General features: G+C 41.0%; 2 protein-coding genes across 14 annotated transcripts in view; both read left to right on the forward strand.

Annotated features, from left to right (window-relative positions):
• Positions 1-120: 120 nt before the first annotated feature.
• Positions 121-17,296, forward strand: DBF4 (DBF4-CDC7 kinase regulatory subunit). Of its 2 annotated transcripts, none has more exons than XM_080973849.1 (13): positions 121-261; positions 654-747; positions 3,450-3,625; positions 5,298-5,492; positions 6,678-6,728; positions 7,240-7,309; positions 7,395-7,471; positions 8,870-8,900; positions 9,121-9,163; positions 10,652-10,783; positions 11,827-11,938; positions 13,832-13,950; positions 16,221-17,296. In XM_080973849.1, the coding sequence occupies exons 2-13, from the start codon at positions 702-704 to the stop codon at positions 17,245-17,247; spliced, it is 2,079 nt and encodes a 692-aa protein (XP_080829975.1). In that variant the 5' UTR covers positions 121-261; positions 654-701; the 3' UTR covers positions 17,248-17,296. The 2 variants fall into 2 exon arrangements, with proteins under 2 accessions (XP_080829975.1, XP_080829974.1); XM_080973848.1 differs by lacking the exon at positions 121-261 and adding an exon at positions 354-502.
• A 4,084-nt stretch (positions 17,297-21,380) lies between these two features.
• ADAM22 (ADAM metallopeptidase domain 22) overlaps positions 21,381-25,686 on the forward strand; it is a 125,195-nt gene continuing 120,889 nt past the window's right edge. For 3 of the 12 annotated variants that reach the window (XM_080975180.1, XM_080975187.1, XM_080975188.1), the window contains exons 1-2: positions 21,382-21,764; positions 22,259-22,425. In XM_080975180.1, coding sequence (XP_080831306.1) covers positions 21,686-21,764; positions 22,259-22,425 — 246 coding nt within the window. In that variant the 5' untranslated portion in view covers positions 21,382-21,685. Of the gene's footprint in view, positions 21,765-22,258; positions 22,426-25,686 lie in introns of all 12 variants that reach the window. The other 9 variants (XM_080975186.1, XM_080975191.1, XM_080975182.1 and 6 more) reach the window with 5 other exon arrangements.

Genomic DNA, 25,686 nt, shown 5'->3' on the forward strand with positions numbered 1-25,686 from the left:
ACTCCCACCCCGCCCAGGCAGCGCGCTGAGCCGGCCTCCGAGGGGCGGGAGCCTCCTCGCTGGTTGGTGGCGCCTCCGCCTCCGCTTCCCGGCACGGGCGCCCCTTCAGGCCAACGAGAGAGCCGAGGCCGGCCTCGGGAGCTGCTGGTAGGCCCTGCTGGTCAGAGGCGGGAAACTGCGAGAGACAGCTAGCGCGATGGCCGACTCGCGGAAACACTGAGCGGCTCCCGTCCCCGGCGCCATGGGCCCCGCCACGTTGGGGTGAGCAGGAGGCGGCGGCGGCGGCGGCGGCAAGTCGGGCGCGAGGCGGCGGGTGAGGGGGGGTGAGTCGGCTCGCGCGGCGGGAACGCACATTTCAAACGCCAACCGTCCCTCGGCGGGGGAGGGGGGAGGAGGAGAAGGCGGCGGCACGGAAAGGGGGCGCAGGGGAAGCGGGCGCTGGACACCAGGCGCTGCCCCCCAGGCGGGGAGGGGAAAAGGCCACGCGAGGGGAAAAACCAGGGTGAGGTTTTGGGGGGAGGCGGTTGGGACTACGGGGGGCGGGGAGGCGGTAAGACTCGGGGTCTCCGCCCAACACCTTTAAAGAGCTTTTCCGGTTGTTGCTTTTTAAAATGTGGTTTTAATTTCTGTGCGCTGCTCTTTTTGCCTCGCAGGTCGTAACCGTTAGAGGCGAGGAGGGTAAAATGTGACTTCCCAGGAAAATGAAACCAAGTGGTTTGAAGAGCAGCAGCAAAGGACAGCTCCCCTGTAAGTGCTAGGACTTTCCTTTAGTCCGCTAAGGAGTGTGCTTTAATATTATTATTATTATTAATAGTTTATTATTTATACCCCAGCCACTCTGGGTTGGTCCCAGCAGAATATTAAAAACACGATAAAACATGAAACATTAAAAACTTCCCTAAACAGGGATGTCTTCTAAAAAGCTTCAGCCCCCTCACAGATTCGTTCCAGAAAGGAGGTTCGGACAAAAAAATAGTTGTTTCTTCTCACTGCCAACCCCTGCCCCATGCAATGCAAAAGAAAAGAAAAAAAGATGATAAAGCTCTTAGGCAGGAGATCTGCTCCCATTTTCTTTGGAAATCCAGAGAGGCAAAATTTTCTTAGAGGAGGAGGTTGATGAGATCTAGATAGCTTTTGTATTTTTATAATTTGGCGGGGAGTGGGGGGCTTAAACCTATGCATGGGTCCCCTCCTAATTTCTGGGTCCAGCACTGATCCAAATCCTTGAATAGCTAGGCTGGTTTCCTGGTGAGATAACGGCCTAAGACTAAGTATTGGTAGTTAAGGTAACAAAGGAAATGGCTCTGTGCCAGAGGAAAAATGGGTGGTTCCCCTTCCCTCAATTGGCTGGTAGCTAGAAAGACAAAGGCCAGAGTTGTGAGTTGAGTTATGTGAACAAGTAGTTGGAATAAGTAGGCTGGGAAGCCTGAGACTGAACCATGCCTGAAGTGTTGTGGTTTTGGAAGAAGCAAGAACTTTCTGGTGTTAATACTGTGAACCCTTCCATTGTTGGCTCAGGTTATATATATGTGTAAATAAACCACATTGGGGTGGTGTACTACAGTATCTTACTGCGTTATGTTTGATTTTACTTAACTTGTGTTTCACTTACTCCAAATGTGTGTATAACTGCTTTGCACTGCAAGCTGTTGTGGGCTTTTGAGAATTATGCTAAACATTATGCTTATTGTTGAAAAAGGTAAGCAGCTATTTTGCTTGTAAAGTTGTACTTTGCCTGGCATAGAGATTGGACTTTTTGTTTCCTGTACTGTACAGCTGGGGTATAAAAACTCATCCTGTAGCCAGTTTTTTTTTAATGTTCTAATGAGGAACTTATTCAAAACTTTTGAAGGTTTGGGATCTGTAAGTGAAAGTAAAACTGACTGCATGTGTGTTTGTAAGAGTGTTGTCCTATATTTTAACTCTGATATGAAACACATCCACTTGAATCCAAATCTTATTTATTTCAGTGGGATATGTTCTTGGCTTAGGGCTGCAATCCTAGTAAATTTACTTAGAAACGTCTTTCTCTGAAAATGGTAAGGTATGTTTATAAGTTGTTGGCACCCATCTGTCTCGAGAAACAATGGAGTGCGCTTCTGGGGATTAAGTCAAACTACTGCTTTAGCAGCACCAAAGTGACCTCCCAGGGGCGCAAGCCTGAGCAGTTTGTACGGAGCTCCTGGGCTGCCCAGAACAACAAGATCCCTCTCATGACCTCATTCCTTGTCCAAGGAAAAGCAGAGCAATATGTTTGGCACCAGCTGGGCTGCAGGAGTTGCCAGAAGTAGGCATACAAGGTGCTATCCAACTGTCTTGTGGATTTTTGTTGGGTTTACTCCATAGCCTTTTCTTCTCCCAAATATATGCCAGAAGGCAGTGAAGGTTTAGGATCAGAGTTTTCCATCTCCCAGATGGACAAGCCCCATCTACCCCATGTATAAGTAGACATAAAATTAGGAGGTTCACTTCCAGTTGAGATCATTGTGCAACATTCACTTGTAAAGAATGTTCAGGTGCACTCTCAAACAAGAATATCTTGTTTAAGAGTAGCTCCTCCTGGACCAGATAGTATCACATATATTTGAACGCAATATCTACATGTACTCAAGAGCCAGGATGCCAGTTGCAGCAGATTGACTTCTGCAACTCAGGCTGGTCAGGGTACAAGGTGGTGATGGGGTTTATGTCTGTCTCTCTCTCTTTTTTTGCTGTAATAGTTCCAGGCTGGCACAGCTGAGAAACCCAAATTGAGCCTTTCTCTGAAGAATGGGCAAGCTTAGGGTCCAGCAGATCCATGGCTGGCCTTTCCCCATAGCTTCTCAATTTGCGATCCTACTCTGGCTATTGCCAGGTAAAGCATTGGTAAAGCAGTGTGGTGTAGTGGTTAAGAGCGGTAGTCTCGTAATCTGGGGAACCGGGTTCGTGTCTCCACTCCTCCACATGCAGCTGTTGGGTGACCTTGGGCCACACACTTCTCAGAAGTCTCTCAGCCCCACTCACCTTACAGAGTGTTTGTTGTGGGGAAGGAAGGGAAGGGAGAATGTAAGCCGCTTTGAGACTCCTTCGGGTAGTGATAAAGGGGGATATCAAATCCAAACTCTTCAACTCTTCTTCAACAATTTCCACTGCCTTGTCAAAGGCCTCTGGCAATGGAACACCCTTCTGCCATCAGAACTTAGCAGATGGAGATGTCCATTGTATCCTAGGACTGTACTATGAGATTCTACCAGTTCAGTTACTGCATTATAAATAATAATATGAAGAAGGAAGGGAATGTGCTGTTGATCTGACCTTGTGTGGTGAGGAGTGGGATTGTATAGTCTTGACAAGTTCAAATATACTTTTATTTATTTATTAGAAATACGGCTTTACTTACCCAGGATGATTTGCCCACAAACCCTTAAAAAACCCCTTGATTATCAAATTCTCTTTTCTTTTTATTATAGGTGATATGCAAGGAAGAACAGAAAGAAGCAAACCTCCCCTGAAAAATGTGAAGAAAGATTCCACAAAATCAGATAAACTAAAATGCAAACCACTTACTGGGAAGGTGTTTTACCTTGATATTCCATCCAATGTCCTCTCTGAGAAAATAGCAAAAGATCTTAAAGAATTGGGAGGGGTAAGTCTGTTTCTGTTTTTTTTAATCTGAAAAATTAGGTCCTCTTGTAATAGGGGAGCCTTCAAAATCAGTCTATATGCCCAGAAGCTTCCCAAGCTTCCAGCCCTAATAATTAGTAATTGACTCTTAAATGTATGTGTGTAGTCTCACCAACTATGTAATAATATAAATGAAGATTACACATAAAATGTGTGTGAATTGGGAACAATCAATGTATAAAGGAGTGGTCATATAACTATTGTTGGTTGCATAACAGACTGTTATGATGTTCATAATTTCTAAAGTCCTTAATTTACAAAGTGCTTTATAATCCTGTCTCATTTTTGCTTCAAAATCATATTAAGTTGAGTCAGAGCAAACTTCTCTACTTTCCTCCCAAGTCCTCATTTCTTTGTTCATACTTATCCATAGTTTCTCCATTCACCCTGAAGATTAGGCATGAAGCCTTTTCCCTTTGATTGTTCTTTCCTCCTTTCCACCTCAAATTCAGTCTGTTGTCAGAAGTACGACTCTCCTTTTCTGCTCCTTCACCTTTGTTTGTGCCCTGCTCATATCTCACGTGGATTACTGCAGACTTCTCTGGTCCTCTGATGCCTTGCCTTCATATTATAACATCAATATAGTACTCTACTACCAAAATCTGCACCTTTCATCGCTTTTAGCAGTTCGTCCTCACATCCTATATAAGCTTCTCCTCATTTTTCAGACCTTTGTGGCCGTGCTCCTCCATAACTTTGTATGTTTATTTCCCAACACATTATTCTTGTGTCCTTTGTTCAACTAGTTCTATAATCTTGGCTGTCCAAATGTTTTTTCCTCCCTGCAGTGGCTCTGCCCTTTCCTCATGCGGTCCCTTATACCCATATATATCTCTACCTCCCTTATTTCCTTTTGGTGTTTCAAAACCTGTATTTTCCAGGAAGCCTTTAAAACAAACTCTCTACCCCAGGCCCTATACCTTATTGTAATTAAGCTAAAGTACTGATAATAAAAATAATCCTCCCTTACCTGCTAGTGCCTCCATTTCACCCCCTTCCTCTATCGTTTCTGATGTCTGTTTTAGATCATAATCCTCTTGCAACAGGAACCTGTCATACCTATTGTTTGTAAAACACCATGTACATGAATTGCACTTAAATTAATAATAATAATTTATTGTAGCTATTATTATCTTCACAGTTCCCTGTCAGATAAATCATAGTTACCTGTTGATGTTGCTTGTATGAATCCCTGGAGTCTCTTTCAGAATAATAATTGTTTTAATGAAGTTCTGGGGCCAGTTTTGTACATTTGATACAGTGCTGGATACCATTAGTTCCCCCTTCTCATAGTAAGCCAAGAGAGCTTGCAAGTGGCTGATTTATTTATCTCTGTGAAACACTCCTGAATCTAAACCCAGTTCTATTTGATAAAATTCTATTAACTTTCATGTGCTTAATCATATGAATTAGCGGGCTGGCCATTTTCAGGTGTAAAAAACCTATTGTGATAATGCACCATACTTTTGGCTGTGTCATTTCAGACACAACTTACAGCAGTGTGGATTGTGCTCTGGGGAAAGCACTCAGCTTTGTGCGAAGGGGGCATTGTATGTTAAACTGGTATGAAGTGCTTCATTGTTTTGCAAGGTTTATACTAAGTTCTGAAAGAATCCTTTTTTATTTATGTATAGAGAGTGGAAGGATTCCTGAGCAAAGATATTAGCTATTTGATCTCTAATAAAAAGGAAGCAAAATTTGCTCAAACTCTTGGACAAATATCTCCAGTCCCGAGCCCAGACTCCGTATATAATGGTGGAAACAGTTCGCCTCATCCAAGCAGCAGAAGAGACAGGCATGAAGGAAGTTCATTCAAGCTAGTGGACACAGTAAGTCCCATTCCTGCCTCCTTCCCTGCAGATATATTTTTAAAAGTCATGCTGCAAGTCAAGTAGAGCTCTCTCTTCTTGCAAAACTAGCCAGGGTTTGCGGTTTGTGGCTAATGTTGCGTCAAGCAAAGAATGGCTTGATGAAAATGATATTGATTATGGTACCATTAACCTGTTCTAATTTGTGTTAAGTCAAGATGTAGTTTTTGAAATACGCAGCCATGAAGTCTGTTGCTTTACTTAAGTCCGTTTAATAATATAATACAAATTAATATAAATAGGAACATTTAAGACATTTTATCCAAAATATTTACATTAATAATAATACGCTGTATTTTCAAACAGCTCATTACCCAAATAAACTGCAGAAAGAAATATACAGATTAGCAGTAGTGGGCATGTTTGTGCTGAATCTTTTAATATTCATTACTTAAGAATATTATATTAATGCCTCGACCTAAGTTTAGATGGATAGACCAAAAATCCACAAACACAGAGGAGTACGTGATGTAGCCACTTATGTCATAGAATTGTGAAGTTGAAAGGTTTAAATCCCCTACCAGTTCTGAAAATTCAGTTCTACAGCACCCCTTTAATGCAATTTAATTTACTGAAATATTTATAATCCCCTCTCTCATAAGATATATCAAGACAATATATAAATGCAATAAATATGCAACATAAAAGTGCAATCACATCAGTAACAGTACAGTTATACCTCGTGTTGCGTTAGGTTCATGTTGCGTCTTTTCGGCTTGCGAACACGGCAAACCCGGAAGTTTATACTTCTGGGTTTTGTTGCATGCGCAGAAGTGTTCTGCGCACATGCGCAGAAACACCGCTCTAGTTGCGGACTGTTTTGGGTGCAAACAGCACCCTGAAACGGATCGTGTCCGCAACTAGGGGTACCACTGTGTCACATTTTTTAGAATCAGAATTGTAGAGTATGAAGGGACCTTCGAGGATCATCTAGTCCAACACCCTGCAATGCAGGAATATGCAAGTGGCCTGTATTGGAATCACACCTGGGACTTTGGCATTATTAGCACCATGCTCTAACCAGTGTGTGAGCGGGTTTTACAAATATTTAGAATCCTTGCAGAGTTATGCCTTGAACGTTTCATTATGTAAGACTACTAGCAATGAACACAAATGTTCTGTATTTTCTTTCTTTCTTATAAATAGGTGCGCATGAGTAGAGGAAAATCTTTAGTTGAAAAAGCAATAAAAGAGCAGGTATGTATCATTCAATAATATGACTCCATTCTGGCAGGAGTGGGATTCCTGGTAGCATCATTGCTGTTGCTTACCAAGGCAGGGCAGTGGTGAGGTCAGGGTTGCTTCAATGCAACAGCAGGAGTGCTGGATTGGCTTAGCTGGTGTGCCTGCATTGCCTTTACTTCTCTAGCACTCTGTCCTGGTTAAACGGCAGCCAACTGCTGCTGGGAAGTCAGATTCACAGCTGCCCTGCACTGTCTGCTTCTATGTGTTTTCTTACTTGCAACTCTCTGAAATGTTTTCAAAAAGTAAACCATTCTGACTGTAAAAGTTGTGAAATGGGTTTCTCAGTGATGCAACTTTTCTAACAGCCCTTTTGGCTAATTTTGCTTATGCAGCTTTAATGGGTCTTTGGTTTGGACAGTGTGAAAATGTGCATGCAACACTCCTAAGTGATGCTGGCATATTCATACACATGAATATAAAAATATTTTAGTTAATGGAAGTATTATAAATATGTGTCTTTCAGGAATTAATCCCCTCTGGTAGTATTTTGTCCAATGCCTTGAGTTGGGGAGTGAAAATACTTCATGTTGATGGTAAGTATTTTTTCAGGGAATTTTCAATTGTTTTAGAATAAGATAATTTCAAATAATTTTGATAATCTTTTCTTCTTGATAATAGATATTAAGAAGTATATTGATCAGAAGAAAAAAGATATCTCTCTGATCAAGAAATCAAGCACCGAAATCAAATGTGCGGTAAGTCTACATCTTCCTAATTCCAGAGAAAAATAATAAGAGGTTGAATATCATAAAACCAATGCCTTAAATATTTAAGGTATATCTTTTAAAATATATACTTTATGGGCTATAGACAAATTATTATCCTCAGCTAAGTAGCATAATGGTTTACTCATTTGTGCATTGTACCAGAAAAATTTGGGTGTCCACTTGGTTTTGGTATGATCATGGTCCAAGAGAGGAGGAGGATGAGCACCTTATCCTGAAATGAGAGCAACGAATGGGCCTTTGCGGTGGAGGAAGAGGAGAAAACCTAGTTGCCCTTCTAAAGGAAGGAGTCTGGTAGTGTCTATAACCTGGAGAGACAGCTTTCCCTCCCCCAACTTTGCTAGCCTATTAGTGATCAACATGGGGGGCGGGCACGGATCTGGAAATGCATAATGCAATCCTATGTACATTTCTATTCAGATGTAAACCCCACTGAGTTCAGTGGAATTTACAGATTATGGGATTGCCAACTGATTTCTTCCATCTGTTGAAATACTATTTAACATGCGTGTTTGACTTTTCTAAACAAAACTAAAGCTTGCCATGTTAATTTTATATACTATGTAAATATATTACATGTTTTTACCAATAGGCAAAATATCTGAACTATTTGATTAATTAAAAAGTTCACTAGAGCACTTATTGTGATCTAAATATTATATTAGATGAATTCTTTTTTTTTTAAAAAAAAAAATATTATTGGAATAATTGAAAATACTTTAAGGAATTACAACTCAGTAGTACAAAGTCCTCTTACCTTGTTTACATTTTTTAAAAAAACTAGAGGCTATTTAACAAACTAAATTTAGCATGCCCAAGGAACTGAATATTGGAAAATTATATTTCTGCTGCTGTGCTCAAAGGATCAGGTAGCAAGTGATGTGAAAAGCCCAGGAGAGTTGCTTCTGATAAGGATAGACTCTACTGGGCTAGTTAAGCAAATAGTATAATATAAAAGTAGCCAACTTGTTTCTGTATTGTTAAGGGGATCATTTAATTGCTGAATAGCTAGCTACAGGTAGGAAGGAGAGAGACTTGCTTTTTTATTTTGCTTCTTTTTGAAAAAAATATGCAGGGAAGAGAATTCTTTTAACCTTGTTGCACACATTCCCCCTAGCTGTAGGCCTTTCTATGCTCTGCTTGTGTCTTTTTACATCTCTTATACATAACTATAAAAGTAGCCAAGATGTGACTTGTCTTAAAATACAATTCATCAGTTTTGCCAATAAAATTAAAAACTATACTTCCCATTGACTGGTTGGTTGCTGGTCCACTGCTCTGGTCTCCTACATCACACAATCAACTATAAAACGTGCACATTTGAATAAATAGAATGAATAAACTATAATAATAATTTATTTTTAACAGGAAAAAGAGTCAGTTGATCAAAAAACAAAAAGTAAGTATTCAAGACATGAATAAGACTTGTTATTTATTTTACAAAAAATAAAAGTATTGATTGTTTAAAAAGAAAAATCTTGATCGTTTATTCTAGGCAAGGTTATTAATTTATAGAATAGTATAATTTTCCGTAAGCTATTTGTTACTTGTGTTAGAAATAGGAATGTTCATATAACCTGGTAATAATAAAAAGTTTTTTTAAACATTCTTTTGAACAGATAAACTGAAAAATCCTTTTCTGAAGGTTGAAGACAGAAGACGGTATGTGTTATTTTCAGATTAATTAATATTCCATTCAACACATGTCCTCCAAACCATCTGCTTTCTTCTTGGAGGTTGATGGCAACATTTGATGCAATGACAATATAATCTGCAGGAAGACAATGCTAAACTCTAATATGCTGGAAGGATTTGAGTAAGACAATTCCTTTTGTGCTAGGTAATCTATCAGAGATGATAGAACAGTGAGGGGAAATAAATTTGCAGAGTTCTATATGTCGTGGGGGGGGGTCATAAGAAGGTAGATTCTGATATACAATTTATTAGTGGAATTGCTCTAGATACCATATCTGGCTATCCATTGGTTTCTTATAGTGCAATCTTGGGAGTTCACTAAGATTTACTCCCAGGTAACTGTATATAGGAATGCAGCCTTAATACCACAAGTTTGCAGTAGCATGGCATGTATTTAGACTACAGTCTCCACTTCCAACAGCTTGTAATATTCACAGTAGGAAAATACCTTGGATTTATTAGTTTGTTTTTTTAAGGAAAAGCACTGTTTCTTACTCCTTTTTTCTGTTAGATGTTTTAAAATCCAGGTATGTACACCTTCATAGAAACTGGTACTTTAATCTTTGTAATGTAACCAGCTCTTCAAAAACTTCAGCTTTGTCTCTTCTTCTCTAGTAGTTTGACCCAAAATCTGCATTATGCTAAGGAAGCACAAATTTGGTGGCCTTATCAGGCCACACTCCCATGGGTCAACTTTGACAAGTGGGCAGAACAACTCTCTTGCCAGTCACCTGGCATCATTATGATATAAGATGATGGACAGGTGGGCTGACTGTTGGGCACTTGACAACCCCTTTATGAAGCACTTTGCAAGCCCTGGGCAGTCAGTTCCTCAGGAACTGACACCATGCATTTCTCATAGTGAACTCTCTCTCTCTCTCTCTCTCTCTCTCTCTCTCTCTCTCTCCCTCTCTCCCTCTCTCCCCCCCCCCCTCTCTCTCTCTCAGCTAATCCAGCTGGAGAACTGAAGCCTGCTTTTCCTTGGCAGTGCACAATTGGGAGTGCATTTACAGCTACATTTTTGCTTCCCCCACACCTGACATCATATTCAAGGGGAAATAACCTCCCGCGCCACTGGCTGGAAGTTCCCCACCCATGGTGCAAAATTTATGTATATAGACAGAGAACAAAACATTGCCAATTTTATCAAACAAAGTATATATCAAACTGGGTTATTTTTCTACAGGGAGGTGGAGAATGGAGGGCAGAGTAGGTGATTTATTGCAAAGCACAAACCTTGAGTAAAAGAACAAGTGTGTATGTGGCTTGAACCTTATAAAAGGGAGGTACAGAGTTTATATAGCAAAGAATAATAGAGTGTCAACATTGCTATAGCACAGTGGCATACACCACAGATAACACACTGCAAGCAAGAACTACTGAAAAACAAGCTTTTAACATATTTATTGCTTTTTTGTATGTTCAGCAAACCTGCCTTATTTTTTTCTCATGTAGACGCTACAGACCCTTTTACTTGCAACTGTCCAGCTTTCCTGTTGTCAACTATTCCAATCCAAAACCTTACAGTCCATTTGAAACAGAAAAGAAGCATATAATTGCTCATAAGCAAATTGAGAATAAACAAAGGTAATTAAAGAGGGATGTGCCAGAATTTGGTAAAGGGCTAAAGAGGATGGAAGCAAGCTTGTATTTTTACACAGAATTCAAGACCAGTTTATCAGCATGTCCTATTTTGGGTTAATCTAATCACACACATTATCGTGCCTACTAGTTAGTTGTTAGTGAGCCCCCATCACCATTAGACAAGCTGCTTTGATTTAATGGATTTTTAAATGCTCAGTTTATATGTTAGCAGTTAGACACTGCTAGTTTAGTCTGGATTCTATAAGTCTGCCTCTGGTTATCACAGCGAAATAGAGGATGCATGAGTCATTTATACTTATTTTCTGTTCAAATATCCAGATATGCTAAATTGGTGAAAAGAAGTTTATAAATTTTATAAATAAAGAAAAACTACCCTGAGAAAAACTACACTGTTAGTTTTGTTTGGGACTAAAGAACCCATGTATGGAGGACAGGAAGCTTGACAAGAAGCTGAGCAGAAAGAGGAAGCAAACCAGAGGGTAGTGAGGCCAAAGAAAATATGGTGGCTGAAGAAAGGGTGCAGAATATGCAGAAATCTCTGAGGACAGGTGGATGAGGGAAGAAGCTTGAGCCAGAGGGCAGGGGAAACACAGCTGAAGAAAAGAAGATATTTAGCTAGGGGGCTCAACAGGAATGGAAAGATTGGGAGGTTGTGTTTTCTTATAAGTAGCTAGCTGGGTCATGTCTTCCAGACATTGTATAATGCGGGGTCAGGGGAGAGACCTTCCAGTACTAAATGTTTAGCCACTGAGTATCCATGTCTCTCTGTTAAGTTCCACAGGGTTGGTATATAGTTCAACAGTACATTAAAATCTTTAAATCATGACGTTCTAGGGCCGTATTTATGCAGCTGGTTACTTTGAATCAAAATGCTGCAAGTAATATTGTGCTATCATAGTTGGATTGAAAGTCATAGTTCCTATGAAAAAATGTTATTGTGAATCCCTGAGTTGTGCTCTTGATGCTCTTGCTTATTCTCTTATAGAATATATGAGTAAGATAAATTTTCTCTTTTTCATGAACAGAAATCCAGCAAATAATGACAAAGGGAAGGGCCCAGTTCAGCTTCCTGCAAAACATAAAAAGAGAAAAGGGTACTGTGAATGTTGTCTGAAGAAGTATGATGACCTTCAAATAGTAAGCATATATTAACTAAATAATTGTGGCTCATTTACATGTGATGGATATACCTAAATTGCTTCCAGATATTTATTAAACCTTTTTCTCTGAAACTGTATTCCTATGTATTTGACCCATTCATAGAGATAGTTTAAAGAGCTAATATAAAGGTTGTAATGACATAGGTTCTTTCTCATTTTTGGTGAAAGTGAATTCCTTCAATATTTTATGAGACATAGCTTACGTTTTGGAAGTGACTAAGCCACCAGGTATTAAAACTCCTGTAAAGTAATGTTAAATAAGTTGTACCTCCCATGGGTATGTTAGCCAATATCATTGATACTCTTGCTAAATTAAGCATAGGAGCTTCAACAGGGCTGTGTGTGTATATATTATATATTCTTATAGTTGTTTTGGAATCAGTGAATGCTGTTCTCTTCTAAGGGAAGATTATTATTTTTTTAGGCAGGTTATATTAGGATTAGACCCTCCCCAAGGTGCATCAGTTAAACTTAGTACCATCCTCTTTTTATTTGTATGCTGCCTTTCCATATTTAAAACCATACTCAAGGCAGTTTAAAACATGAAAGGATTTACATAATCACAAACATAACAAAAGTAGTCATAAATAAAACACATCACAATGTATACAATCAAACAGCAAATCCCACATAAATAATAAAAAGGTCTAAAAATAGAAAATTAATACTGCTAACAGCAACAAAACTCTCCAATAAAAACACCTAAACAACATCCCAATCCAAGAGTCTGTACAGCAGCCTCAGCTTTGGTAGCTGGAGTCAATCAGGGCCCTGCCGTCCCAGGTGGAAAAAGGCTGGCAAAGCAGAGAGCTGGTCTTCCAGGACTCACAGCCAAGATGTAGCTTTTGTCTCTCTGTTTGTGGGTATTTATGACATAGACAGCAGCATATACAATTAGGCAATATGTGATTTGGCTATAGAGCGAGGTTTCAAGGAAAGCTGTCTCATTTTTAGCAGCTTTGGCTGCCAATGCCCTACAGGTGGATGGGTAGTACAGTTGGATATATTAGAGCAAGAATAGCCAGCACCCTATATTCTTGAGGAGCATACAGTGGTACCTCAGGTTAAGAACTTAATTCATTCTGGAGGTCTGTTCTTAACCTGAAGCACCACCTTAGCTAATGGGGCCTCCCGCTGCCGCTGCGCTGCCGGAGCCCGATTTCTGTTCTCATCCTGAAGCAAAGTTCTTAACCTGAAGCACTATTTCTGGGTTAGCGGAGTCTGTAACCTGAAGCGTATGTAACCTGAAGCGTATGTAACCTGAGGTACCACTGTACTTTTATCCAGATAGTGAAAGGTCTGCAGACAGGGACTGGTAGCTTCCATAATAAGGTTGGAACGGCCTGTAGATAAGGACTTCCTCGTAATGGAGCATAAGCAATCAGGCATATCACAGTAAATAAAAATATGTAAGCTTACATGTTACATTTATCTTTTATACTATTAATGTTTGAAGTCTGTTTCTTACAACCTGAAAACAATTTTGTAGGGTCATCAGGTGTCAGAAAAGGATAATTGTAGATTGTGGTTGCATTTAAACAGTCATAATAAACCAATAAATGCTTAATAAGCCAAGCCTTTTGCATAGTTTACTATCCTGGCTTATTCCAAAACTGGTAACTATAGTTCCCGGTTCAGATAAAAAGGAAAGCTATGGTTAATTAGAGTATTCTTGGTTCGATTACTTGTGCCTCAAAAGTGCTCTCTGTATGCAAGGGAAGATGCTCACACATATATTGGTTTATTAAGCCAAGATATAATCTCACCTGGGTCCTTATGGTGGTTTTAAAACTTCTTGTAAAAAGAATAACTCATTTATATATAAATATTTTCTTTAGGAATGCTGATACATTTTTTCCTCTAATTTCAGCATGTTGAAAGTGAGCAACACCAGAACTTTGCTCAAAGTTCTCACTATCAAGTTGTGGATGACATTATTTCCAAGTTTTCTTGTAACTTTGTAGAGTTGAGTACACCAAAAATTAAAAGGTAAACAATTTTATAACTTTCTATTTTCAGCTAACTTTTCAAAAATAAATGTAAGTTATTTTGTGTACCTTCTTCTCCCCTTCCATGGTTGTTCCACTTCAGAGGTTCCCTCACAAGTCACTACGCTTTCAGAGCTGATGTAGAAAATTAATATAGGTCTTGGCTACTATGACAGATCCAGTTTTGAAGTGATCAGCAATACAGTAATGACACTATTTGGTGAGGCTTTTGCACTGACTTCAGCTAACCCACTATCTTTTGGCCCCAAAGAGTAAAACAGCCTTTCCGATGCTTCTACAGGCACCACAAAAGAATTTGTGTTCATCTCTTTTGAAGGCTCTGTCTATAAAGAACAGGGCTTGGTAGAACCATAAGCAGCATTTTTCACCTACAGATGACGTGCTTTCTGACAATTAGGCAGTACCACATACAGGACTGGTGGAAGATCTGGATTACTGATACAATAATAGGTATCAGAATTGCTATATACTATATAGCCTGTTTCTGCAGTTTCCAAAAACTATGCTGACAGCCATCTCTCTTACTTGCAAGGAATCTAGCTGTATCCTTGGCACTTTTAAAGCTATCTTTAAATCCTTGTGTCTTGCATAAGATGCTTGACAAATATGATGGTCTCCAAGTGCTGTGAGAATGAATGCACTGAGAGAAATTTTCTAGCAGTCAGAGGGAAAGTAAAATAAGATGGGATGAAGTGACATATAACATGTATATATATAAAATGTAGACTGCAACAAGGAAAGATTAACAGATATGTCTGCGTCTCCCTTACTCTCTGCCATCCTCTCAATGTTATCCCCCTGATCTGCCGCCTCCTGGCTTCCATCACTGCCACTTCCTTTTGAACTTGGAAGGCTCCAAAGTTGGAGACTGCAAAGACTGCTTTGACTCTTCTTAATAATGGGAAGGCAAACACCAGAATCCACCTTTGCACTTGCTTCTTCTGGGCTCTAAGGTCCAAAAGAAATAGCTATGTCAAATACATTCTTCTTCTTCTTAGCTTCATGCTTTGCTGCTCAGTGAGATTCCCAACTCCTCTTAGCCTTCTTCAGGCATTCTAAACAAGTCAAGTAAGCACATGGAGGTAGGGCGGCAGCGTGGATTAATTTTCTAGTTCTGCCTGGTCTAGCTTGCTTCCCGCTCCTGCATTGCTCTTCCAGTCACCTCCTACAGGTCTGAAGTGCCAAGCCTCCTGTGCTCATGAAGGCTTCCTGTGCATTTTAGAACCTTGATTTTCCAGGGTTCTAAAATGCACAAGGGATCTCCACAAGTACTCTGTTTTAGACCGTCACCTGCCAACTTGTAGATGACCAGAATGGGAGCACAGTGGAGTGGATGGGTGACACTAAGACACGTGTCCCCATTTCTACCTTCCCTATCCCATTTTTCCAACTTCCATTTAGAATGCCTAAAGAGGGCTACTGTCTTTGGCTTAAGGAGCCCAGGGGGAGGCAGAAGAAGAGATTCCAATGATAGGTTCTATCTCCTCATTCAATTGAATGACAGAATATAGTGAAAGATGGAAAGGATTTGTTGAGTTAATTAAAAGGTTAGATCGTTAAGATAAATTATATAACAAAAATTGAGAAAGATGGAAAGAATTTGCTGAAACAATTAATTAAATTAGAATACAAAAAGGGAGGTGTGAGGAGGTCGATGAAACAAGTAAATGAAAGATAAAGATATGGAACATTGGATGTGTGTTTTAATGTTATTGTGTTTTCTTTTTGCTGTATTGTATTGTTTTTTATGTTTTTCTTTTTATGTATTGTAATGTATGCTTTGTCAAATTTTTTTCCTTTTTTTTCTTTTTTCTGTAATTTTTAAACTTTTAATAAATATCATTTTAAAAAAAAAGATAGGTTCTCTCTCCTCACCCCCCCACTCCCGCGATGCTTTGAGGAATCAGTAGGCAAAAGAGGCAGAGCTATACATATAGCTTGACAGTGGCCACCGAGTCAAGAATGCCACTGCCATTGTTAAATACAGAATAGGATTTGGCAGATTATACGTGCATCTTGACTTCTCCTTGTAGACCAAGAGTGTGTATACCAAATAGTTTGTCACTTTGATGGTCTCTAAGCGTAATGGTTCCTTTCCTCGGGTGCCCAAATTTGTGTCAGTTTGTAAACTTCCTGTAACCATTTCACAACTGGCCCGTGTTATTTATGATTTACTACTAGTAAGTAATTTTCATGTCTTCTTTGAAAATTCTTTTTGCATTTTCATATGTGTAACTTCCTTGATTTTAGGAGGAAGTGTAGTGTTGGACAGTTTGCTCCTCTCATCGGAACAAAAACAGAAGAGCTGAAAGAGCGGTTGAAGAGGCAAGACAGTTCACTGAGGTGGTATTCTAGGAAAAGCATTACAACACAGGCGCTGAATGAAGGTTCTCAACACCTGGAAATGTATCCTAAATCTGCACACAAAAATTCTACCTCTGAATCTTCATGTTCTGTTTATTCCTATCACACCATCTGTTCTTCAGAAGCATCAAGAAAAGTCAGTGGCAATACTGAAAGTGGTAAAATGCCCAAAGCTTCAAATTTATCAGAGATTGCTTTATCAACCAACTTGGTACATCTTTCTCCCCAGAAAGAAAGTAAGCAATGCATGAAAAATTTGCCTGAAATTTATGAACACTATGAGCCTATTTCAAGACAGAATTTACAAGGGTTATCAACAAATTTAAACTCACTACATGCTCGGATTCCAGGCTCTGAGTTTAGTGAAAGGCAAAACATATCAAAGCCAAAACGGAAATTGAACCATACAGTTCTTCTGCCAGCAAAATGTCTGAAGAAGGTAGACACTCGTTCGGCAATTGATCTTAGGGTGGAAAGCAACTGTTTTCCGAGAGAACTCACGGTCCTTCTAGAGCCAGAAAAGCCATTGATTAGTCCTCCCTCAAACAAAGAGCCCAATGAGTTGACAGACATTAATATACAAAGCTCACCAATAAAACTCAGCAGAAAAGCCATGCATTCCATAGGAAGAAATAAAAACGGAAATCAGAAACAAAAAATGGAGTTATGTTTACATCAGGCTGATGAACTACCTGTTCCAGAAGAGACAAAAAATGTACAAAGCTCATCAACACAAGCACTGTTGCAGTTATTTCAGACCAGCGAAGCAAATTCTGATTTTGGGGGTTTCTCAAGCATACAAGAGAACAAAGATTCAAATTTAATGAAAGACACATGGGAAGACCAGCATACAGATGCTTTGTGGTCTTTGTTTTCTACCTCTGCCTCTTCGTCACCATTTATTGGATTTTAATGCTGCTTTATTTAAAACGATGAGTTTTGAATAAATGTGGAAACTGAAAGATGATATTTGTGGAAAATTTTTGGTTTCTATAATAAACTATATAGTGATGATTCTTGCATTAAACCCTTATGTTCATATTATTACAAGCTGTGTATGTATATAAAAAGGCATGGGGTGGGTGACTCTGTAACACATGCTTGCCTTTCTAAAGGAGTTTACACTTGGAAGTGTTGGCCAGTCTTTATTATTTAGAAATTGTAAATATTTTTTTTACTGTGACCACAGTGAAATTCCATGCATTAGGGGTAGACAATCTTTTTTTAACTGAAGGTCACATTCCCTCTGGGTTAATCTAGTCAGGGGCCACATACTGGGGGTGGGTAGGGCAAGGTCAAATCAGAACCAAAAGGGACAGCAGATAGCAAGGAGCTGACATCTCCACTAGCTGCTGTTTTCTCCAGCTGGGCTGGACCCCTGTTCACCCTCACAGAAGCCCCCCTTTTCTGCTGCCCTGTGAGTAAGAGCAGTAAGCTGGTCTCCAGTGAGCCTACAGGCTGTGACAAGTAACAAGAAGATTCTAGGAGACCCTATTCTGTAAGGTCAATAAGTTGTTGCTGCATTACAGTTACTTACAGGAAGGATGAGTTGCCATGGATGTTTCTCAAGGTCCACCAAGACCTTTTTTAAAAAACCATAAAAGCTGAGCAGCTCATTTGTATCCAAGCTGGTCAGTCTAAGAGCCTTGCAAATTTCATATACAGCGGTACCTTGGTTTATGAACTTAATCCGTTCCGGAAGTCCGTTCTTAAACCAAGGTGTGCTTTCCCATAGCAGCAGGGGGCTCAATTTACAAATGGAACACACTCAACAGGAAGCGAAACATGTTCTTATTCCAAGGCAAAGTTCACAAACCAAAACACCTGCTTCCGGGTTTGCAGCGTTCTTAATCCAAGTTGTTCATAAACTAAGCTGTTCTTAAACCAAGGTACCACTGTATTGGAGTTGTATTCCCCTTCCCATTCCTTTCGCATCAAGTCTTCTATTGTAAGCCTGAAGACAGGGATTCTGTTATTGCCCTAACTGGGCAACGCAACCTGCAGCCCTTAGAAATAAGCCCTACTGAGTGAAAGGGTACCATATTTCACTTGAATACATCACTTGCATAGTTCAAAGCATGCACTCTTTTCGTTAGTTTTTCAGGTAAGACAATCAGTTGTCCATACATTCTTTTGCTCAGTAGATGGCTATGTTCATGAACCAATGGATAATGGTAAAATCCTGATGATAGCTGATATTTTTGCCCTCCCTTATATGGAAAATTTGGGGGCATGTATGCTGCCATACCTTAAATGAACTTACCGTATTTTTTGCACCATAACACTCACTTTTTTCCTCCTAGAAAGTAAGGGGAAATGTCTGTGCGTGTTATGGAGGGAATGCCTACGGGTGGCATGCCTACGGATTTTCCTCCTCTAAAAACTACGTGCGTGTTATGGTCGGGTGCGTGTTATAGAGCGAAAAATACGGTAATTGTTCCAAAGCAGACTCCATTTTAATGGAATAGTTTTTAGTTGCCATGCAGGGAAGAGGAGAACATGGATGTAACAGGAATGCAAAGTAACTTTACAAAACTACAGTAGCTCATTCAGTTAAAAGGATCCTATCGTTAAAAGTGGCTGACACTGGAAGAAGCCAAACAGCAGAGGGTAGCAATAGAATATTCCATTCCTAGCCTCTGAAAGTTTCTTTGAAATGGATGTTCAGAAAGCTCTCTGTCTAATATTGTTGAAGAATCTTGACATTTAAACAAATTTTAGGGTCAAAAATTTCTTTACAATACTGTGTGTCTCAGAAAATAATAGGGAAAGCCCTAGATAATTTAATTTAAACCAACCAGTGACTTACTCCATTGGAGAATAGAATAACAGAAGTGTAGGTCAGGAAACAAATACAAGCAGTAGTTAAGATGTTGCATTGACAGGGAGGAATGGCTTTGATTTTATCTTCCTCTAAACTATAGAGGTTTGTTTTATTTATATCCCACCTTTTAAGAGCTGGTGTTTGTTCTCTGCTTCACCTATGCCATTGTACAACAGCCTTGCAAAGTAGATAGGGCTGAAGTGAGCTTTATGGCTGAGTGGGTATTGGAAACTGTTTTACCAATCCTAGACCAGCACTAAACACAACACTATATTGGTGCTCATAATGCCCTCCAAAGTATATCAGGCAAAGACAGATGGGACAGAATGCTACCAAATAGGATTCCAATGCATACTTAGCTGAGGAAAGAAGGTATTTGCTGTGGCACCTAGGTAAGTGTGGAAATTTTAAACAGCTATATGTACATGAGGCTTTCTTCATTTTTTCCTTAACCTCCTTTGGACTGCAGAAGATTCCCAGGGGCAGAAAGGAATGTTTGCTTGCAAAAATGCAAACTGTGTTTACTGATAATCAGGTCAATAGCTAAAGAACTGCATGCTCAATGCTTGCTAAGTATTCTCCCAAAATGCTTTATTTAAAAAGATTGGATTTCTTGTAACATTATTTCAAAGCCTGAGGTTCCTGAGAACTGATTTCAAAAGGCTATTGTCAGCTCTTTGTAATAATGCTACTAAGTAGGAGTGTCAAATTAGTGCGTTGGTACAGAGCTTTCTAGTGAGAATATATTTATATGCATTATTGGTAGGATATTGTAGTGGAAGCTCTCTACAAAATGCACTGTAACTGCTTTGCATGTTCCCCTTTGCATATATGGAAAGAACAAGAATAAAGAGATAAAGGATGGAACGTATTCCAGCATATCATACACAATTCTGGTTGCATTAGTAGACACCATAATGCTGTCAGTATTTGACCTAAAGAAGGCTCCTGCAACTTCAACAGCTGCAGAGCAGGAGTGGGGATCCTTGGGCCTGCCAGATGTTGCTAAACTACAACTCCCATCATCCCCAATGGCATTTTTTGATGCAATTTTTCCTAATAGACACCTTTTTTTTGCAAAGCCATAATGCATGTTTGTGTGTTATGTCATTAATATGCATTTTTATGTATACTTTACCATAATATAATGCATTTTTGCAGACGTTATTTGGCTGGAGAACTGCACTGAAAAATTCAGAGAGGTGCAAATTCACATTTGCGTATTGCTTCGGAATATGCAAATTTGGTAAGTTCACCTTTAAATGCAAAGTGAGTCAAGTTTCTCCTTCATTCCTCACTACTGGTGGTATCCCAGCTGTGAGGACTACCTTCCCCTGTCACTTCTGAGAATGGCAGTGATCCTGGGCTTCTGTATAAATGGCAAAGTCTCCCCTCAAAGGTTAGCAGATGTATTATTATTATGCTATAAACAAGAGGAGAGGAATCTCAGGCCACATCCCTCACAGGCACTGTTTCCCACCTTGCTTTTCATGTTTTTGCCACACAACCTCCAATTGTGACTCTTGCTTGCATGAACGCAGGGCATAAGAAAGGGGTGTGCTATGGAGTAGTAGAAACAAGCCTACTGTTACAAAGGTAAAACTTAACATTATCCGCTCTGCCCACTTTTGCGTCTGGCTCTGTGCACCACTGGCATGTGGCTCCTGGAAGATTGCCAAGGAAGGAAAGCGGTTCTTGGCTGAAAGGTCACACCCCACTCCTGCTCTGAAGCTCTCCTTCAGATGCAGCCCTATAAAACCAGAGTGGGTCACCTGTGGACCCCCAGAAGTTGTGGGACTCGAGCTCTCACCATCCCCTGACCATTGGCCAAGCTGGCTAGGAGGGATGGGAGTAGTAGGCCTCCCCGCCTCCTTTTTCCTGAGGTTAAAAAACCCCAACCTTCCTTTTTTCACACATCGTTGTCCCTTTCCTCCACCTCAGGTTACGTCTTGTAACCTGTGGTGCAAAAAAAGGCAACCACCACGAGCGGCTTATTTTTTTGCCCTCGCGCGAGAGAGGCGCAGTTCGAGCTTTTCACACAGGTTCCCTCTCTGAGGAACTTTTGGCTCAACGAACTCCATTTCCCGGGAATCCCGGCTTCTCTTCCCTCGGCTTCGCTCCTCCGAAGCGAAAGGGGGCTTTCGCGCCGACGCGAAGGCAAAAAACCCTCTCGCTCCCTCTCCGCCTCTCCGGGCTGCTGCATGTGTGGAGCGTGTGGGGAGCGAGGGGCGGAGCTGGGAAGCCTCTGAGCTACAGCAAGCCGCCCAATGCAGTAGAAGCTCGCCGAGCGAACGGAAGCCCGTCCAGCACAATGCAGCACTGAGGCGGCGGCATTGGCGAGGAGGAGGACGCGCGCCTCTCTCGCTCGCAAGGAGAAGGAGACCCCGGGAGCGGGGGGCGCCTTTCCTCTCCCCCTCCATGCCAGCCGCCGTGTGACCCGCGCTTATTGCGGGCAGGAGGGGGGAGGAGGAGGAGGAGGAGGAGGAAGGACGCGCCTCCCTCCTTCCCACCCGACCGAGACCCAGCCATGCAGCCAGCGACTTCTCTGCTCTCCTTGACGCTTTGTGCCTTCGGGATGCTCTCCGGAGCCGGCTCCAGCCGCGCAGGTAAAAATAAAGAGAGAGTGGGTGGGCGTCCTCGCCTCACCTTTGCATCGCGGCACACGGACGCTCGGCAGGGATCGCCTTGCAGAGATCTCTTGGGGGGGGGGCAGAGGGAGCCTCGGCCGGTAGCCGAGCAGCATCCCCAGCACTTTCCAGGGAGGCAAAGCAAGAGCGCCGCTGCATTCCGTGCGCTTGCGTGTCTCGGGGCGTGTGTGTGTGTTTAGGAAGAAGCAGGTAGCAGAGAAAGATCCAGCAAGGCGAGGCGCGAAAAGGGTCTCCCGCTAAGATGGAGCTGGGTGGGCTGGCTTCTGGCTTCCCCAGCCCTGCAATCTGGAGCGCGTGTGCCGCCTTGCTCCTGGCCGCTGCCCGCCTCCCTTTACGTCGCGCCCCGGAGGGTCATCTTTTGTAAATAAAAGCGATCCCGATCTGCTTGATCGTGACTGTGTCTCTTTTTTCTCCCACCTCCCCACCCTCCTCTCTCTCTCTCTTTCCCCGAGGAGACGCCTTGTTGACAGAGATGGAGCGAAGGGACGGGGATCGCTTTATGGAGAGGCAAAATATCGTCCCTTTCCGGCTGATCTATAGCACGGACGGTGGCAACGAAACTCAACACGACGTGCTCAACACCCGCATCGGCGGCGGCGGCAGCTTCGGTGGGAAGCAGGTGAGCAGCAGCAGCAGGCGGCCGTGGGGGGGGGGCAGCTTTGGCTTCCGGTGATAGTCAGAGAGAAAAGGAGAGGGCAGCCTACTCTTTGGGGTTTTCTGTTGCCCAGGAGACGTGCGCTTGGGGAAAAGGGAAAGAGGCGGAGGCGGTGGCTCCTTCCAAAACGCTAGTCCAGGTCTGATGCGCCATGCATAGAAATGACAGTCGGAGGGGAGGGAATTTTGCAATCTAGGCACAGTGGAGGTACCCAGAATGAAGTAATTGCCTTGGGAAAGGAATGGCTATTATGAAACAACAAATACTGCAATTTGTCTTTTCTTTTTGGAAGTCAGATGACCCTCTTTTCTGTCCTTTGTAGAAAATGTACGCATCAGCGTAGAAATCTTGGTTTCAGCAAGATGGGTTCTGTTTTTGGCAGTATCATGGCTCTAAAAGCAATCGTTAGCAGACCACAGGGCGCTTGCTGAAAGCTTCCCCAAGTGGGTCTGATCAATAATAGGCAGTGTAGATATGCATTTCCTAACTTCCGGGCAGAATGTTGTTGTTTTTTGAATGGTTTTTAAGATTCATCTGCCATGTACAGTATATAGTTTTAGGATTACAGGAGCATTTAAGGTTGTATTTTGAATAGAAGGTTATTTCCTTCCCTGATCTGGAATGTATTTGATAACTTAGCATGAAAAAGTGTGTATGTCTCTGAAGGAAATTTGTCCTCTGAATCATATTTGTAACTAGTTTATTTAACTAATTTATTTACGCTGCCACCCTGTACAGACGTACTCGGGAATACAGTATGACCTATTACATTCATTGAAACTTCTGAGTAGATATGCACAAGATTGTGCTGGTAGCCAGGTAGTTGCAATCCTAAGCACACTTAGAAGGGAGTAAGCCCCATGGAAGACAGAGGGAATGTCTTTGTAAACATGCATTGGATTGCACTGAAAATTAACTGATTCAAGTCATTTTTTTATTTTAAAACCTTCTAAATGAGTCTAGAGTTTTAAGAGACTAGATTTGTGTACAGTGGTACCTCGGGTTACATACGCTTCAGGTTACAGACTCCTCTAACCCAGAAATATTACCTCGGGTTAAGAACTTTGCTTCAGGGTGAGAACAGAAATCATGCCCCGGCAGCAGCAGGAGGCCACATTAGCTAAAGTGGTGCTTCAGGTTAAGAACAGTTTCAGGTTAAGAACAGACCTTCAGAACGAATTAAGCACTTAATCCGAGGTACCACTGTATATTCATTTGTTCCATTCTTCTGTTTAGGGTGTGCGAGTCCTTGCTTTTAGATTTTTCCATTTATCCAAAGTAGTAAGAATATAATGTCAATTACTTTTAAAGTTAGGAAAAGTAGAAAAACCCTTGAGCAACAACCATAGCTAGCAACTTGCAATCCTCTTATCAATAGACTCTGTTTTACATGAATAACTCACTCTAGTTTGTTTCAGTGTTCTGTGTGACCTGTATGATTGCAGAGCTTTTGCAAAGCAACATGCTTACTGAAACAGGAGTTGGAAAATAATTGGGTTTTGACAAAGGAAACAAAAGTTTGTAAATGAGATTTTAACTGCTTGGGCTTCATTTAATTACACTGATGGGAATTCTGTAAGCAAAAGCTTTAACCTCAAGTTGCAGTGTTGCCTGTGGACGATGGGCAGTGCATGAATAGATAGAGCTTCCCCTTGAAGTTTTCACTCTAGCAGCTCCCACTACCAAAGAGGCAAGCCTTTGTTTCATTTAAATGGGCTTGGCTTTTCAGGTATGAGAGCTGTGTTGAAGAAAATAAATACTTACTGTATTATCTTGAGTTCATTTTACAAATTATAGAAATTAATGGTAGTTTGTATTGGATGGTTTGGGGTTCTCTCCATTGGTACTCTCCAGATGTTGCTGCACTACATTTCACATCATCCCTTACCCATCATCCCTTACCCTTGGCCATGGTGGCTGGGGCTCATGAGAGTTGGAAGCCAACATCTGGAGTCTGCCATGTTAACTATCCTTGTTCAGGGATATATGGTTTCTCAGCTGATCGGTCAAATAGCTCTACATAATTTGCACATTAGTCATCATAGTTTACTGTTGACCTGTTGGTGCTCTTGGTGCTGTGCATAGTTTGTGGGTTTAACAAGGTGTCCATGCTAGTGATGTGAAAAACAAACCATTATCAAAAGCCGCTGAGCAAATCTCTCCTTTTCAAGGTTATCTGAAGACCCTAAAGGTTGAAACACCAATACAGTCACAAACGCAGCTCAGTTGCCTTACAAAACACTGTTAAATATTGTTTTCCTTCTTCTTTGCTCAGACTGCAGCTTTCCAGAAACTATAGCTTCTAATTGGCACCTGCCTGTTGAGATATATTGTGCACTAAGTTATGTGTTCCTAAAAGCATTTCATGGTGTTTTGCAAAGTCATGCATCTCTGTAATATCTTCGCATCATGAATGATGTGACAGATGAAATATGTATTGTCTTAATCCAAGTTTCTGTTTTGCTGCATTTTTTTAAAGAACTCTTAAAGAAAGTCACACTTTTGCTCTACTTGCTCTTACAAAACTAACTATACAAATAAGCCCATATTGTCAGTAGAAAACATTTTTAGTCCATCCTTTTTATTTTATTTTTAAAACATGAATGAGAGAGAATTGGTGATAGTAAAAATATGAAGGGTAAAACGTGTTTTATTTTGCTTATATTGTATTTTAATTTAGGTTGTAGATTCAGGTACAGTGGTACCTCGCAAGACGAATGCCTCGCAAGACAAAAAACTCGCTAGACGAAAGGGTTTTTTGAGCTGCTTCGCAAGACGATTTTCCCTATGGGCTTGCTTCGCAAGACGGAAACGTCTTGCAAGTTTGTTTCCTTTTTCTTAACACCGTTAATACAGCTGCGACTTGACTTCGAGGAGCAACTCATAGAACGCGGTGTGGTAGCCTTTTTTGAGGTTTTTAAAGACTTTGGTGATTTTTGAAGCTTTTCCAAAACTTTCCCGACACCGTGCTTCGCAAGACGAAAAAAATCGCAAGGCGACAAAACTCGCGGAACGAATTAATTTTGTCTTGCGAGGCACCACTGTAGGTAGCTGTGTTGGTCTGACGCAGTCAAGATATATATAAAAATAAAAAATATTGTCCAGTAGCATCTTAGAGACCAACTAAGTTTGTTCTGGGTATAAGCTTTCGTGTGCATGCGCACTTCTTCTTAATTTAGGTTGTGTTCAGGATAGAATGAACTGCCCCATTTTGAAAATCATTTA

This window comes from Podarcis pityusensis (genome assembly GCF_964106645.2).
Source record: "Podarcis pityusensis genome assembly, chromosome: 12".
Classification (NCBI taxonomy): domain Eukaryota; kingdom Metazoa; phylum Chordata; class Lepidosauria; order Squamata; family Lacertidae; genus Podarcis; species Podarcis pityusensis.

Coding starts and splice junctions, on each gene's coding strand:
- DBF4 (XM_080973849.1), top strand. CDS start 702: ATGAAACCAAGTGGTTTGAAGAGCAGCAGCAAAGGACAGCTCCCCT. Junction 7,472..8,869: donor GCACCGAAATCAAATGTGCG/GTAAGTCTACAT, acceptor TATTTTTAACAG/GAAAAAGAGTCAGTTGATCA. Junction 8,901..9,120: donor AGTTGATCAAAAAACAAAAA/GTAAGTATTCAA, acceptor TCTTTTGAACAG/ATAAACTGAAAAATCCTTTT.